Raw genomic sequence first — 18,203 nt, 5'->3', positions numbered from 1 at the left:
AATTTTTTATCTTGTAATTTTTACATGTTTACTTATGTATATTTCGAACCCCTCCACAAAAATCCTGAATCCGCTACTGAATATATAGTATATATTATTATACATATAGGACTAATTAGTATTATAGTATGTGAAAAAAGAAAAATGTAATGAAGAAAAGAAGTTGAGGATCACTATTAGACAATATTACAATATTGAACTAGCTACATAATATGTTTCGATAATTTCAGCTAATCCATTGCTAAATAGATTTTAATTAATTAAATTAATGCTAATCTATAGCTAAATAGAATTAGTATGAGATTTTTACTGTTTAGCTATAAAATTTTATTCGTCGTTAATTTTTATTTTATAGCTCCAAAAGAAAATAACAATAATAATTTTTCAATGAAAAAGTGATAAGAAAAAAATAGAAGAAAGAGAAGATTTTTAAAATCTGTTATTTAATAGGAATTTTGTTGAAAGTACTTGCATGTATATTATGTAAAGATCTTGTTGTTGTATTTTAAAAGAAATAATATTTTGTAAGTTATACTAATAAATATGAGATAAGCTAATTCATTTGATCACATACAATAGTAAGTAGCATTTTTTTGGTACAAGTTGCTCTTCTCTTGATTAGAGGTATTAATTTTGAGCGTTTAGTATAAAAAAAATGCTACCTTTTGAGTGAGTCCTACCTAACATAAATCTAACTTAGTTAGACTCTAATGTGAATATCGAACACCAAATGAAAAAAAAAAATCTTCTGATAAGATAAAATATTATATTTTACCATCTTTCGATATTAAAGTCTGTCCATATAAAATTTATTCGGAAAAAAAACACTTTATTAAAAAAATCATATTCAGAACTTGAAATTAAACATTATCTTCGACTATACTAGTTCATTTTTCTTTATTGGAATCATTGGAGAATATAGAATCTAAAAGAAGTGAATGTGAATATTTTCGAAAATGATTTCTCCATTTTTTCATTTTGTTGCACTTGGAAAAAAGATAGTGAAAGAAGTAAATAGTTATATATATATAAACATTATGTGAAGATTTCTTTCTAAAATAGACACGTAGTTGGTGACTAGAACAAAGGTATGGACCCTCATGCTATAATTGGTGACAAATTAAAATGGACCAAATAGTCCAAATGTTGCACTAAGAAGCAGAGAGAAAAGGTGGTGGGGAGGGGTGGGCATATATAGTTTGGTTTTGACACTTATAATAATATAGGTTTTTTTTTTACTTTAGACATACTTCGGATTTTACTATTGGCTCTGAGCTTTCTTGCTTGCTATGGATCAACTAGTGGAATGTGTTACCAGATGTGCCAAACAACATATTATGTAGGATTTAGTGTGCTAATTTCAATTAGAAAATTACTATCACTTGGGCCTAAGCTTCTGAACCCCGTCAGAAAGAAGATGTGTACCTGAGCTTCCAGTTCTCTCGCTTCTCGGAAAAGAAATTTATAAACTCTTCGATAAGATTGACAATATCCCCCTCAAAGACACAATTCTGACACAAAATCTTTTGAAAGAGAAGAAAGATATTCATATTCTGAAATTTATTGATTCAATTAATTCTAACATATTTCATATAGGCCTATTAAAGGGAGTACTTAACATGCTTTCTTATCAAAAGATATTTGTGATTAATATAATTTGTTTTCGACCTACTATGATTTCACACTTATTTCGTATCTTATTGATGTGAAATTTATCTAGGATATTATATTATACCTCCTTATAGAAACTCCCTTGTTAAGATTTTCTTGTAATAATATATCTAATTATATTTTTATAGACCATATTTTAAAAGACCAAAGCTAGATACCCAAAAATATGCAAACATTATTTGTGGATTTAACAAAATATCTCTTGATTAAGATATGATCCAAAATGATCTCTTCTTTTAAGATCTTTGGAGGAATAATCTCTTGATAACTGCTAATTATAGCCAAAATTTTATAATAGCATCGTATGCTTGAATATTTATTTAATAAAATTGTTAACTCATGCTTGCTGTAAATTAAATATTCCTATTTAAAACCTTTTAAATATTAGGTAAGATTCAATGAATTTGTTATCATGAAGTATTGTTAGCAATTCCCAAAGTCAACATAGTTTCTAATTCAAGAATTAAAAAAATAATTTCCTTATCAAAATTTAGAAATGAATAATGGAAGGCAACTTACCAATTTGATTCTAAAAAATGGACAATTTATTATTAAATTAAAATAAAGTTCCAATTATTAAATAAATTCTCAAAACATTGAGCACTAATGCAAATTGTAAAGATAAGTCTATAAGCCAATGAAACTTTTGCTTAGTGCTCAACAAGTCAAGTCTAATGGTTGAAAAATAATTTTATCAAAAGTGAGTTTGGTCTAATTTAAATATTTTTTAATTTTTTTTTTGTTATTTGACCAAAAAAAGGGAAGGGAAAAAGAAAAAAGTATAACACTTAAGTGGAAAATGATGTGGAAAAAACCAAAAGGACTAAAGAGATTATATTTATATTTACATTAAAAATTACAAATAAAAGAGAAAGACCACATCTTCATTTCCAATTAACAAATTCAAGAATTTGAGTAATGTGATTGTAAATATCTTTGTTTTATTTTATATGAGATGATAATATTTGATTGAGTATGTTATTTATTTATTTAAAAGAAAATAAAAGATCTAAGTATATTCATAATGTTTGTGATTTATTGTATATTTTTATCATATACTTGTTGAACATATGAAAGTTCACATAATTATTTTTCATTTTAGATATATATCTTTTTGCTCACAATTTCTTATCGCAGAAATTTAATTTGATTTGATTGATACACTAGAGTGCACGTAGAATATATTTGTTAGTGTAGGGGTAAAATTAGTAGTACTTTTTTGTATTCTTCTACATACTTTTTTTTTCTTCTATAATAGCAACTAGTAAATATCAAAATCAAGTTAGATAATCGCTAGAGGAACAAAACGTAACGAAATTAACTTATGTATGGAGCTTTCATGAACTGAAATATAAATATAAATTAGCCACATGTACTAAAAATACATTTTGAACTTATAGTCTTAAATATGTTTCAACATCTCGATTATATTAGAAAGTAAGAAACAAAAGATTATATCACTAATATTGAAGGAAAGAAGAAAAAAGACATGATAGATAACTATGCTTTTTAAAATGTCTTCATATGACATTTACACCCTCGAACTTTATGTATGCACAAATAGACCTTAAAACTTGTATAAAGTTGAATAAATAGACACATGCGTCCTATTTGGCGTTTGATGAAACAATTCACATTCAATACAATATCCTACTCTACTTGTTCAATTTTGTACAAATTTAAGAACATATTTACGTATTACGTCAAGAAAACATGGAGGGAAGCAAACAGACAAACAACTTATGGTGTTGGATCAGAAGGTTTGATTTTTTTGTGTATAAATAGAAGAAGGGGTGTTTGGAGGTGAACATCATTAGCTTTATCAAACACTGTACCAATTAGGATCCTATGAATCTCCTTCAACACATCAACCCTTAAAGAAGAAAAATTTCTCTTCCAAAATCTTGAAATCCTATTTTCTCTTGCAATATTACAAAAAAATAATAATTGTAAACAAAAAGTTTCAAGTTTTCATATTATTAGGTACCCTTTCTTACTTTCTTTCAATTACGAGCTTATGTTTCCTCTTTATTTGGTTCATAATCTTACTTTTTTACAAAAAAAATGCAATCTTTTTCACTTGTTTATGGTTGAAAGTTGAGTATGAGTTGTAAACAGATCTTAAGTTTCAAGATTTGCTATGAATCTTCTGGTTTTGCCCCTTTTTTATCTGATTATGCTTTCATTTGATTTTGGGCTCTCCTTATTTTTCTGTTTTTCTACTTCTAAGATGATACATGATGGTTCTTGGAACTTAGAAATGACTGAGACTATGTTGGATCTTTACATTTTGTTCATATATTGCTGTGATTACATATTTGTAAGTGAAAAAATCAAGAAAATGTCTAGAAGTCTTAACCCCAGAAAAAGATTTCTCCTTTTTTAGTTTTTTGAACTTATGCTGTTAAGAAACCTGATGTCTAACCCCCCTACCCCCCTTGGCAGAGGTTGGTTTTCCATTTTTTAGTGTTTTGAGCTGTGTATTGATAAAAATCAGTTTTTTTTTTTAAAATTGTGAAATAGCATAAAGTTGGAATCTTTGTTAAAAAAAGGTGGAGGTTTTGGATAAATTGGGATTCTTCTGTTTGATATGAGTTAAGTTTATGTATTTTCAGTTTTCATTTCATTACTTGGATTATGTTTCTTATTGTTGTTTTACTGACTCTTTGCTTTTAAGTGATTAATGTGTTGTTTCTTTGTTCTATGCAGATCCAGTATATTGAGCTCTTTCAAAAATTTTTGAAGATATAATCATCATTTCAACATAAGGTAAACTTTTGTGTCAATCACTTGGATTTTGATTGCCAAGAGAGATTATTCAGTCATTGATTTTATGTTTGTCTAATTTTCTCTTTGATTACTTAAGTTTAGGGGTGGGCATAAATACCGAAAAACCGAACCGAACCGAAAAAATTCAATTCTTCGGTGTTTCGGTTCGGTGTTGGTTTTTTTTTTCGGAACTTCGGTTCGGAGTTTGGTGTAAGGCTGGGCACCGAAACGGGTTGTACCGGTACCATTCCGGTCCGTTCCGGTCCGGTAGTATTCGGGACGGGATGGGATACATTGAACCGGTACACGGAACGGAACGGTACCATGATTTGGTACCGGTATACCGGTACCGGTTCATCCCGGTTCATTCCGGTTCCGTTCCGGTCCGGTCCCGGTAAATTATTTTTAATTAAAAAAAAAATAATATTTTTGTCATTATTTACTTTTATTAGCATTTCTTTTTTGTTTATTTAATTTTTTTAAAATTACAAACTTAAGTTATTTAACTTACAAGTTATAAGTATAACTTAATAACTTATAAACTTCAAAAGATTCAAATCTTTAAAACTTATAACATAACTACATAAGCTCAAAAACTAAAAAAAAAACTTTATTAAACTTAACTTACAAACTTATATACGTAAAAATTAAAAAAAAAATCTTTAAAATAAACTTAAGTAAAATTATTATAAATTTTAAAACTTAAATACTATAAACTAATATAACTTAGAAAAATAAAAAAAACATTCGAATTTTCGTAATTCAAAATTACTCAAAAAAAATAATTATTTTTTGAAATAGCTATATGTGCCGTCCCGTTTATCCCGTTCCGTTCCGTTCCGGTCCATTCCGGTCCATTCCGGTCCGTCCCGGTTCTATCCCGGTATATAGTGGGACGGGACGGAACTGAGCCTCCATCCCGGTAATTCCAGTCCGGTTCATCCCGGTACCGGTCAACAACCCGGTCAAACCGTCCCGTTCGGGTCCGGTACCGGTTCGTTCCGGTCCGGTGGTCCCATTCCGGTCCGGTGCCCAGCCTTAGTTTGGTGTAAGGGTCCCGAAACAACGGTGCACCGAAGAACCGAAGTTTTATTAAATAAATTTGAAAGTATTTATTATATTACTTAATTTTTAACTTTACTTGGCCCATTTCAATTTTTATATTTAGATCCTAAACTTAAATAGCAAAAATCTTAATAACAAAATAGTAAACCCTAAAGACCTAAAGTCTAAACTAAACAAAACTCAATTTAATTCAAGTTTGAACAGCAACTTGGTGTTTCTACTTTCTACTTTTTTTTTTTTTATCATTTTATGTTGTTACTTTGAAGTGAGAACAACAAATTGATGTTCTTACCTTTTATTGTTAGACGGTTAGTTGTTACTTTGAAGTTTGAAGTTTGAAGTGAATAACAATTGATACTCTATCATATTCTCTCTTTATTTTTGTTGACACCGAAAAATCGATTTTAAAACACCGAACTAAACCGAACCGATCTAGTTTGGTTTGAAATATGGTGCATACTTTTCTAAAATCGAATACCGAAGAACCGAACCAAACCGAAATTTGATTAAACCGAACCGAAGAACCAAACGCCCACCCCTACTTAAGTTAATGTGTTGAGGCTCTAAAATGATGGACAATCTTGAAAAGAATTGGACATGATTTGTAGTAATGTGATAGTAAATACCAATTTTGCTACCACAAAGATTGTATATCACAACCAAACCAACTACTACCTCTGAGCCAATTACTTATCCATTTTAGTTGTAGTAGGAAATCAAGAAATCGTTTTACGTGCTCCTGGAAAATGTCAAATATCTTATTTTTGATGATGTTGGTGCTCGGTTTATCTTGTCCGCACCTCGACTATTCCACGGGATACCTACTACCTTCCACCAGCATAGGTATCAAGGCAAATGAGAAGAAATTACCTAGTGTCATATATTTAGAAAAACAATTCTGAAAAATGATTCTTTTATAATGGTGTGTGGGGTCATTTGTCTGCACATTGACTATTCCGCCAAGTAGCTGCTGAATCTCACCAGCACAGGACTGGGAAATTCTATCAACCAAGGCTTAGGCAGATGGAAAAATTTGGTTTATATCTTCTACCTTTAAAAAAATGAGTTTTTCCGATGGTGTTTACACTATTATATCATTTTAATCTTCCTTGAAGTGCTGTGTTTCTTCTCTAATGGTGTTTATATTCATTCATTGTCAGGTTCCGATCCATTATGGGCCTCTCACAATATCCAACTCCGGCAGATGCAGGAGTACTTGGTGTGATTCTAGTAAACACAGCCATATCCATCTCCATTATCAAGGAGATACTCCGATCGATCCTTCGTGTGATTGGCATCCGTATCGCATCATGGGAAGACTATTCTATTGAAGGACCCTTGGACTCACTTGAATGCCGTGGAAGCCCACCAGAGTCATACATGGAGGAGTTCAGAAGCCGAACACCTGCATTTCGTTATGATTCGCTATGTATCTCTAACCACCCTGAACAAGAATGCTCTGTGTGCCTGACAAAATTCGAGCCTGATGCAGGGGTAAACAGTCTCTCATGCGGTCACGTTTTCCATAAGCTGTGTCTAGAGAAGTGGCTCAGGTATTGGCATGTAACTTGTCCTCTTTGCAGAAATTACTTGATGTCTCAACAAGAAGAGGACGATACGTGTCCGATGTGAGATTAAACGTTTTACGGTGCCACTTCATCCATTTGATGATGTTATCATATACAGCTTAGTAGTGTACAGGCTGAATATGTGGATGCTTGATCTTTGATGTGATGTAGTCTGTTAGCTTGTCATATTTGTGATGCTTTGCGTCCTCTCAGAGTGACGGGTCTCTTTCGTGTGACCAAAAAACTTAATACCTTGTTGTACATGATTTAGTCCTGTAGCTTGTTGTGTTTGTAAAACTTTGCGTCCTCTCAGAGTGACGGGTCTCTTTCGTGTGACCAAAAACTTGTACATTATAGTACATGGTGTAGTCCTGTAGCTTATTAATGCTTTTTGTCCTCTCCAAGTGACGGCTCTCTTTTGGCATGACCAAGAACTTATACATTGTTGTACATATTACCCAAAGCTTTCTCTTATGTTCCTTATATGATAAATCACCTGAAAAAAGTGCTGAAGAAGGTTGTAAAAGAAAGTTCAGGTTCAAGTATGGATTGAGTGGTCCTTTCTCGGGCAACTACTGAGACATAGGTTGGTCCGATCCCGATCCTATCCCACTCACCTTCTTCCAAGATTGAAGTTGGAACAAGGAGTCCTAAAATCTTAATGAAAAGAAGAAAACATATTGCAACTACGAACTTGAACATATGCTTTCAACAACATACTCAGTGTAATCCCAAAAGTGAGGTCTATATGTAGCCTTACTCCCACCTTGTGAAGACATAGAGATTGCTTTCGAACATTGCTTTCTATTTAGATTAGTTTTAACCGAAAAAAGTGGTTCTTGTGTGAGAGCAGTGAAAGAATTTTGTTTAAGAGTAAATAAGAGGGAATGAAGAAAGGAACAAAAGAAAATAGAAGTTTACTCTGTAATAGAATAAAGCTGAATGATGTGAAAGATACAAGAGAACTCTTCTTTGCATATTCAGTTTGGTCATAAAAGATAGTTCTTCTCTCAACTTCCTTTCTGTAATATGTACTAACAAAGTTGCTTCCTATTTTCTTATCTTATATTGTTCAGAATGCTTTGTTATGCTTTCACTTCCGTTTATTTTTTTTCTAGGCTGTTTTTCCTTGAGTCGAGGGTGGGTCTGTCAGAAACAACCTCTCTACCTCTAAGGTAGGCTTAGGTAGGGCTAAGATCTGCGTACACTCTACCTTTCCAAGACCCCACTTTGTCAGACTAGATTGTGTATATTGCACCAAGAGGAGGAAAAAACTCTCTTCCTATTATATTCTTTATTCCTCAACTCAAACTTCGTTCTTTCCTTTGTTGGTTATCTTAGTGGTGTAGTCAAATATAAAGATATAAACACAGAAAGAAGCCAAGAGGATTTAACATATAGTATATGCGTGTATATGCATTAAAAAGGAAATTTTACTTACCTACACGGTGTAACTTCCTAGTGAAGGGGTGACAAGGGTTGCTCCACGAAAGATGTGCAACATTTTACTAAGAAGCAACCTATGATCATCCTTCATAAATATACAACCTCACTTGTCAATTAACACAGTTCTTATGATCAAGTATAAAAAGATAAATGATTATGAAATAACTATTACTGTATGCTTAATACTTTCATATCTGAAAACAGCCTTAACTGTTCATGAAGCTATGCTATGAATTCAGAAAGTTAGTTAAAGTCACTTTCCAGCAGCAAGTTCAGAGAGTTTCGAGCCAACGGACATGCTGGTGCGAGTCAGGCCGGAGTTCCTGTGGTATCTGCACCTGAATGAACCAGCATGTGTTGTTGGTGAACACAAGCAGCTGTACTTTACACTTGATGTCTTCCTTAAGACTGTCGGCGTAGAAGGCGTGGAGGATGACAATGGTGGTGAGCTCTTCATTGCTTCTAGACATATGTGTGGTAGATTTAACTTTTTCTTGCTAGTTTCTGCAATGTCAATTGATTGTTGAACCATGGCTGGTTGTGGTTCCATCCTAAAGAAGAAATCAATTGGTATGAAGTATAAGAAGTTTTGTTTAAGATAATATGAGGTGGAATCTTGATTCTTGAATCAAACATCCTAGTTCATTGTGTCTCACATTTTATGCATACAAAAACCAGGCCGGGGCGAAGCCAGGTAGGGTCGAGGGGAATAGAAAATTACACGGTTTATACTATGGATAAAGTTACTTGTTTTATGAATATATAGTAGATGTTGAACCTCTTTGTTTCTTCGTGTATTTACTTTGTCATATTCTGAATCCCTTTAGTGAAAAATCCTAGCTCCGCATGTCTCAAAATAAGAGACGATGACGGGTAAATGCTGCTTTTTTTTTTTGAGTTCATATCAGGATCCAAGGAAAGACTTTTTGCTCGCCCCATGTAAAGGTGAATGAGTTAACTCTATGAGCATGTAGTTGTAGTAGTCGCCCTAGAATACCTCTCATCTTTACTTTAGAAATGAAAACGCGCTAGAAACATGTGAAGTGTATGGCTAACTTAACAACAAAATCATTGAATTCATCAAAATACTAAATCGTATCTCGAAATGTAATTTTTTTTAAAAACAGGAAAAAATTATGCTAAAAATATGAAAAACATCATTGATCATAAATGACATTCAAATCTTCCTATAAAGATCCAACTCCCATCTTCATAACAATTAACAACAACAATTACGCTTCTATTTCAAGCAAGTTGAAATTGATTATACGAAAACAAATTTAATAACAATTTTTTTAAAAAAAACCTAAAAGACCAACACATAAAATTGGAATCCTAAAACATTAAAAGAAGATAAACTTAATACCTGAAAAAATTGCAAAGACTGGATACTTGATATAGATGCAAAAGGGGTTAAAAGTAGATGAGCAATTATTATATTATATGAAAGAGAGAAATGTTTTGCATTGTTTAATTATTTATTTATTTTTAGTTAATTAATCTTAAAAAAAAGAAATTAAAAAAAAAATAACTTTTTTTCCGTTTTTGACTCTTTCTTAGTTTTAGATTTGAGGTTTATCTCTTTTCTTTTTTCTACACCACTATTTTTCTATTTTTACTCTTATTATTTATTTATTTGTTATTATTATTATTATTATTATCCTGTAGCATTAAATTGCACCCTTTAAATTTGCAAAGTTTATTTAAGGAATTTTTTTTTATATGTAAGTGTTTAGAATAAATTATGTTTTTGTATAGAATAAATGGTTTTTTCCCCTTTATTTAATGTCCACTAGATCGATAACTTTTACATTTAAATTATATACAAGTGTTTTAAATATTATGCAAACTAATAGAAGTGCTAATATATTTAGGTAGACAAGTTCCATCGGAATGAACTTTGCTCACATTGTTGATCTTAAGTTTGAATAGCTGGGTGGGGGTGAGGATGTAGTAGATTTAGAGCTGTCAAAATGGACTGGCCCAACCCAACACAACCTTAACGGGCTAGAGAGTTAAAGGGGTTGGGACGGGCTGACCCTTTTAATTAAGAAAAAACTACCTAACTACACATAAATCACTATCATATATATACTATATCTACATCTAGTTTAAAACAATTACACATACTACCACTTTTAATAGTTATACCATATATTTTAAAATATTTAATCAGATACACTAATCCCTTAAATATAATATTTCATAATTATCTTATATTTAAACTCCTTAATTAATGATCCAATAACAATTCAAATCCCCCACCCCCACTTTCTTCTCCCTCTTCATTTCATCTGCCGTTGCCCCCACCCAGCCCTCTTTCTTCCTTCTTCTTCTCCCTCTTTCTTCCTTCATCCTCTTAATACATGTTTCCATGTTCAAATTAGCATTATATATATAGGTTTATTTCTATTGTTTTATTATTCTCATTTATCTTGGTTTTGTATCTAAGTTAAAGTTCATAATTCTCTGAAATTCAATTTTAAATAGTTTTACAAATTAAGTTTTATATTTTTAAATTTTGTTGTTTCTCAAACACTTTTGTGATTGACCATTCTCAAAATCAGTTGATTCTTGTTAAAGGTACTACACATTAAGAATATTATACTAAATTAAACAACTTTTTATTGTTTATTTTCACTCATGAATTTTTCATTGCAGGGACTAACTTTTCATCCGCCAACATTCAAACTGAGAATAGATCTAAATATAGGAACGGCCTAATGAAGATAGAAGAATTTCACCAAGCTTTAATTAACATAACAAATACATCATTAGATACACATCGAGTGCAACAATGTTGAATACATATCAGGTGTATATAGATCTAGTTAAGACTTCATGTATCTGAGTTAAAAATATATGTATCTATGAGAAATAATTTCAGATGCTAAAATAAAGGGAAGTTTTTTGAAATATTTTACTTTTTTCGGATTAATGATAAGACAAATACTACACACTCGTGATTTATTCCTAAATTTGTGTGTTTCAATTACATTCCATAATTAGATACACATAATTATATGTATATGCTTACTATGTATCCGAGATACATGTTTTTGAATATAATGTATGAAACTGATACTTGATACATCAAATTAATACTAGATACATATAAAAGATATATGAAATTAAAATTAGATCATATAAACAGATACATGAAATTAATATTAGGTCATATAAATAGATACATTAAGTTAATACTAGACACATATAATAAATACACAAAATTAATACTAGATACTTCTATGATACATATGCATGTACTTATATGATACTCATGTATCTAAGTGTTTAATTTGTTGGATACATCATATATTGATAATAGATACATCAAATTAATGAATTTATTATTTTAAAAATAATAAAATGAAATTAATCAAGTTAATGACCAAGATATACATGTTTTTGTCTTTTATTAATATTATTAATGAATTTATTATTTCAAAGAATAACAAAATAACATTAATTAAACATATATACACTCCTTGATTTCCGCCTTATATTAAGAGATTTGATTAATTTAAATTTCTAGAATTAATTGTCCATGTATTCTGAAAATCCTCAATTACTCCTCTAATTAAGGAAATCAGTTATAACCAATTAATTTAAATAGATAAAATATGTATCTCGGTTTTAAAATTCGACAAATACATGTATCTCGCAGATTCAAACTCATGTATCCTAAACATAAAATATGGTAGAAGAAGTAATATTTGAAACTATCGGGAATCTTAGTAATTAAGGCCTAAACTAGTGGGATTTATGTAGTTTGCCCTTTAATTAAAGGGCCTATAAAATAGCAGCCCAACCCAACCCTAAGCGGACCACAGGTTGGGACGGGTTGGCCCTTCAACAAAAAAACGGACAACATTTTCCTCTTAGAAAGAATACGAACGTTGATGTCCGATGAACACGACATCACTACATACATAAATTCATTCATGAATTACACATACTTCAGTGAATATTTACAAAACAAATACATAATAGCCAAGATACAACATTCATAAGATTCATCCGAGCAAGAAAACATTACATGATGACTATTTTCATAAACGAGACAATAAAGGAGAAGTAAAAATTTTGGCATAAAAACAAAAGTAAAAGAGGTTAAAGATTCATAGTTATAATGGAGTAATGAACTTGGGTTGATAAGAAAATTTAATGTCCTAATGACCCTAAAATGTAAAAGATATGTAAAAAATATAGTCTTGGTTTTATATTGATATTTTAAAAATATTTATTGACAAAATCTTAACAAGTAAAACACAACTTAAAATATATATAATAAATATTTTTAAAATTCACAGCCCGCGGGCTGGTCTCTGAGGCTTGTGGGTTGGGTCTACGAGGCCAACATGCCAAATGAAGTTGGGCTACAAAGCGTCGTTCCTAAATGGGCTGAAAAAATTGAGCCCAACCTCATGAAGGGTTGGGTTGGGCCGGCCTAGCGGGCCAAACCCATTTTGACAGCTCTAAAAATTGAGTCCAACCTCATTTAATTCAAGAGTTGGGTTGGACCGGCCTAGCGGGACAAGCCCATTTTGACGGCTCTAAGTAGGTTGATGATTAGTATAAATTAGTTAATTTGAATCTTACGATATAAAATATTTTGGATCGTGTTCATTCTAAGTATACACATTACACTTAAAAATGAACTAATATGAATAGCAAAAACTCATATAATTAACCGTAATAGCAATAAACTTTTGAGACTTAAATGTAGGGGTGAATCAATTCATTATGAATTTCGGATCTAACTCAACCTCTGATTTTAACTCAAGAGGCAATATTGTCCAAAATCATATGAACAGACCAATTTCTCCTCATCTCGTCGATGTGGGACTCAAAATCTACCTATCTCAATAACACTTTAAGCATTTCCAGTGCTACTTATCAACAGTTTCATGGTTCAAACAAATCATTCCAAGAAAGGAACAAACATAAAAATTTGAATAAACTTACCAAAATGAAGGAAATACAAGCGCGAATCAAACGCCTATAACAAAACTGAGAATGTACTAACTAATGAAACAAATTTTTACTTTCCAGAAGAGAAACTAACAGAAATCTTGATGATCAAATTTTTTTCCTATATATCGGAAGATTTATCCCAACGCGACAGTGGTAAACCTTTGCGAGTACATAGATTAGCTGGAAGAAGTGCAGGTATTGATACCATCCTTGCAGTCTTTAGTGAGATCGTTAAATGTCTCGATTTGCTTTTTACCTCTCAAGAAAACTTCAGTGTCAACTGAAACTCTCATGTAACCATCAAATTCGACAGGACTTCCGTTGTGAAGTTTTGCAGTGTCTAAATACCATTCACTGCCTTCATCCCAAAGATCCTTATAGTCACTGAGGAAATGTGTAGAGTACTTATCCTTTAAAGGATTGAAAAAAGATGTCTCTTGTTCATTTGTCGCGATATATAGGTTCCTTCCATCATCTATCTTGTCTTGCAAACTAGATAGAAGAGCATCTGGAGAAGTATCTTCAGCAAGATGTGGCCACATTTCACGGTTCCTTGCCTTCTCGCCTCTCACAACATGAACTGAGTCATAATCCCAGTTCAACCTAGAGGCAATAGCTGAGACAATGTCCATCAAACGTCTTGACTTCCATACCAAATGCCATGGCCGTTGAACAACAGATTCTGTCTCACCCTCACATACTCTGTACCAGTAATTATCTGGCTCCACGTTACCAAATTTCCTCACGATTAAAGTATCCTTCAGTCCAGATAGCTTCATTGGTGTAACTCTAAAGTCTTCGACAAGATGGAGAGATAGTCCATCTTTTTGGTGCCATTTTTCCCAATCAGCCCAAAACTGTTCCTGATCAAGAACTGATGCTGAATTCTTTAAATGCTCAAAGTCGAAGTAAAACCTGAAATCCTTTCCTTCCTCGTCTACGCCAGATGAAGTGTATATCTTGGATAAACAAATACTTAAGTCCATTATCAATGTCCTGTTCAAGTATTGTGCCTCGCCTAACGCACACATAAAGCTCCAGAGATAATGGTTCATGCTCTTGCACCTATCTCCACTTCCATGATATACCAAATACTTACCGCGCTTGAAAGAACTCTCTGATTCCACCACAGGAAGTGAGTCATTCACAGCTTCACCAACCTCAGGCAGAGCAACATTTTGTCCCCCTGTCTTCGCAACTTTCTCAAACCCCTCGTCTGACTTACCTGAAATTCTGTCCTTGCTCTTTCTCTTCCTTTTCCGAGCATTTCCACCAGTATGATACTCTCCAATGCTCACCACACTAAGTGTACAGTTCTCCGACCTAGAAACCACGAACTCGCGGTAATCCTTGTAAAATGCAGCAGTCTTTCCATCCTTAGGCCTAAACCGCCAAGCCATGTGGCACGAACTATCATTCGATCCACGGACTGACTTCCCAAATCTGTAAAAATGTATATCCTTGAACTTCTCAATAGCCACTCTCATCAACAAATGAAATACATCTGGATCAGTACAATCAATTGGTTCATCAGTTTTCCCATGACAATCAGGATCACTCTCAGTGCCACTGTCTGTAGCTGACAGCGAAACGTCGACATCTGTTAGGTTTATAAATGTAGAAAATGCTTTCTGATTTGCACCAATAAAGTCCTCACCAGTCTTCATAACAGTGTCATCAGCTTTAAACGTGGCATCAGATTTAGATGTAAGGAAACTAGTGATTTTCGTCGAAGGATGGAATAAAGGATCTTCAGGCTCATAAGTTGCAGCCATTATAGTAAAAATCAAAACTCCAACAACAAATATAGTGAAACAGAGATTCCCTATCATTGCCAATGCATTTTGCCCCAGATTTTCTGGCCTAAAACTTCCATTCCGGGACAGCAAACTTGGCGATCGACCCACCATTGTTCCTACTCCTTCCAATCGCTACCACCACAAGAAATTCACAAAAATCTCTAAGGCCCAAAACACAAAGACACAAAAATCTTCAAAATATGTAACATATAAGGACAGAACTCCACAAAGAGAAGTAAAGGGTGCTTGAAAAATGTTACCTTTGGCAAAATAATGCCAACATTTCGATCACTATCACCACAAGAAATTCACAAAAATCTCTAAATCTTAAAACACAAACACATAAAAATCTTTAACATATGAGATAGAACTCCAGAAACAGAAGCAAAGGGTGCTCGAAAAATGTCTCATTTGACGAAATAAAGCCAATAATTCCAATCACTATCCCCACAAGAAATCCACAAAAACCTCTAAAAAAAATCATTAAAATATGTAACATATGAGAGTAGAACTCAACAAACATACGCAAAGGGTGCTCAAAATATGCTATTTGATAAAACAAAGCCAACCATCACCACAAGCAATTCAAGAAAAAAAGCTCTAAATCCTAAAACACAAAAACACAATTTTTTTTATAAAAATATGTAACATATGAGAGTAGAACTCAACAACCAGAAGCAAAGGGTGCTCGAAAAATGCCACATTTGACAAAATAAAGCCAATAATTCCAATCACCACAAGAAATTCACAAAACCTCTAAATCCTGTAACACAAACACATAAAAATCTTCAAAATAAGTAACATATGAGAGTAAAACTCAACAAATACAAGCAAAGGGTGCTAAAAAAATGTTATAGTTGATAAAACAAAGCCAACAATTCCAATCACTATCACCACAAGCAATTCACAAAAAAAAAAAACTCTAAATCCTAAAACACAAAGACACAAGAACTCATCAAGCAGAAGCAAAGGGTGCTAGAAAAATGTTACATTTGACAAAACAAAGCCAACCATTCTCCAATCACTATCACCACAAGCAATTCACAAAAACCTCCAAATCCTAAAACACAAAAGACACATTTTAAAAAAAAAATATGAACAAAACTCCACAAACAGAAGCAAAGGGTGTTTGAAAAATGTTTCATTTAACAAAATAAAGCCAACAATTCACAGATCTGGATGAATCTTGAATTAAGGGTCAGTTTTGTTAATGGTGAAATGATGAAAAATCTATACATACAAAAACTTTTTTATTTTAATTACCTCATTAATCATAAATCTTGATAATGAACCCCTTTTAGCTCAAAATGGATTCTACCATTATTTCTCCACCTTTTCCCCTACAAAAAAAGAGGAAGAAAGGTTCTTCATTTCCTTATTTTCTGGAGTCAAATGCAAAAGATTCATAATGAGTGACTACAAGGGTGCTTGCTAAAATGCGCACGTGATATCCTACTAGTAAAATCTAATTTAGACCGTTAGATTAATTGGATTTTGGTGTTATACGCACTTGGCGCATTTTGGTTGCTTTTACTGAATATTTTAGTGATAGGAAATTAGTGTCATGAATATGCAGACAAAATTGCTGAGTTATTTGTCTAATTGGGCAATTTCATGTTTGGGATTGTAAAGTCTGTCCTTAAACATTTCATTATTAGCCAATTTGTCCTTGGGGTGGGGGTGGGCGTGGGGGTGGGGTGGATAAATGAATCATGAAAATTGAAATAAAGAGGAAACAATACAAATCTCGCTACTTTAGGTCATAATTACATCTGAATACAATAATACTACAACAAATTATTTTTTGTACCACTTTTTGTTTGATCAGGTGTATTAGATACATTGTATCAAAATGTGCTTGACATGTATTTGAATACACTAAACTCTCTCACTAACATCTCTCTCCATGTATCTGTATTTCAAAATGTATTTGAGTTTCACAATATTTATGTATCTGTGTATTTAATATCAAAAGCTTCATGTATTTGTATATCTAAAATCAATTTCATCTAGTGTAGCTGATATTAATTTCATCAGTGTATCTAGTATCAAATATTTAGTGCATATGAAACAAACTCAAATTCTCAACACAAATATCCAAACATTATATAATAAGATAGCCAAATTACAATAACAACACTTGAATTACAAGGACAAGTACTGAAATATCAAGTAACTAGAGATAGAGATAAAAATGAAGATGAGAAGTTAAGACCCTAGAAAGAAGATGAGAGGAACATACGATTTCTTCATAATATGCATAACTCTTCTGTCTAATCTCTATTCCTATTTAACTATTGATAATTGAGCCTGGATCCCAAATAAAATCCTCTAGTATTTTACTTGGCACAATAATCCCATCTAAATCAGCCCCATTCACCACTTCTAACACATAAGCCCGTACAAAGTCTACTTGATTCACAACATATGTGCATAGAGAGGTAGAGCGAGGGGGAGAGAAAGATTGGGAGAGAAAACGAGGAGGACAAATTATGTAGTTAGGGGCCATTTGGTTACTGGTTAGAGTTATGCAGATATTAGTTATGTAGGGTTTAGTTATGCAAGTATTAATTATGTAGGGTTTAGTTATGCAGAGTTTAATTATGCAGGTATTAGTTATGTAAGATTTAGTTATGCATGGTTTAATTATGCAAGTATTAGTTATGCATATATTATTTAATTATGTAGAGATCACAATGCATAAATTATTAACTAATAAATATTGAATTTGTTGTAAATTAATATATATTACTTACAAATAAATAAGTAAGCAAATAGTATAAATTCTCCCTCTTTTTGAATAAAAAGTAAAGAAAAAAAATTCTCCTTCTATACTTAATTGGGAATGCTATTTTTTCATTTTGTTATTTTTTTATGTTTATAACTTATAAAAATAAAATACGATTAA

At 32.1% G+C, this 18,203-nt stretch overlaps 4 protein-coding genes across 5 annotated transcripts in view; 3 read left to right on the top strand and 1 right to left on the bottom strand.

Moving 5' to 3' along the window:
- LOC125862143 (uncharacterized) overlaps window positions 1-18,203 on the top strand; it is a 339,538-nt gene that overhangs the window by 19,996 nt on the left and 301,339 nt on the right. The gene's annotated exons all lie outside the window — the stretch shown is intronic.
- LOC125862136 (chlorophyll a-b binding protein 5, chloroplastic) overlaps window positions 1-18,203 on the top strand; it is a 240,617-nt gene that overhangs the window by 128,173 nt on the left and 94,241 nt on the right. The window contains exon 1 of one of the 2 annotated variants that reach the window (XM_049542139.1): window positions 5,220-5,225. The exons of the other annotated variant lie outside the window; for it this stretch is intronic. The gene's annotated coding sequence lies outside the window, so the exon portion shown is untranslated. Of the gene's footprint in view, window positions 1-5,219; window positions 5,226-18,203 lie in introns of those variants that run through there. 2 annotated transcript variants of the gene reach the window in all.
- LOC125862150 (probable E3 ubiquitin-protein ligase XERICO) lies at window positions 3,487-7,477 on the top strand. Its single transcript, XM_049542156.1, has 3 exons — window positions 3,487-3,654; window positions 4,381-4,440; window positions 6,666-7,477. The coding sequence occupies exon 3, from the start codon at window positions 6,679-6,681 to the stop codon at window positions 7,135-7,137; it is 459 nt and encodes a 152-aa protein (XP_049398113.1). The 5' UTR covers window positions 3,487-3,654; window positions 4,381-4,440; window positions 6,666-6,678; the 3' UTR covers window positions 7,138-7,477.
- On the bottom strand, window positions 13,528-15,483 carry LOC125862124 (uncharacterized). Its single transcript, XM_049542123.1, has one exon. It carries the CDS (start codon window positions 15,404-15,406, stop codon window positions 13,673-13,675), a length of 1,734 nt encoding a protein of 577 aa, XP_049398080.1. The 5' UTR covers window positions 15,407-15,483; the 3' UTR covers window positions 13,528-13,672.

Source organism: Solanum stenotomum, chromosome 4 (assembly GCF_019186545.1).
Source record: "Solanum stenotomum isolate F172 chromosome 4, ASM1918654v1, whole genome shotgun sequence".
In the NCBI taxonomy this organism is placed as follows: Eukaryota; Viridiplantae; Streptophyta; class Magnoliopsida; order Solanales; family Solanaceae; genus Solanum; species Solanum stenotomum.
The sequence above is the reverse complement of the archived record's forward strand: the minus strand, read 5'-3'. Positions and strand labels throughout refer to the sequence as shown.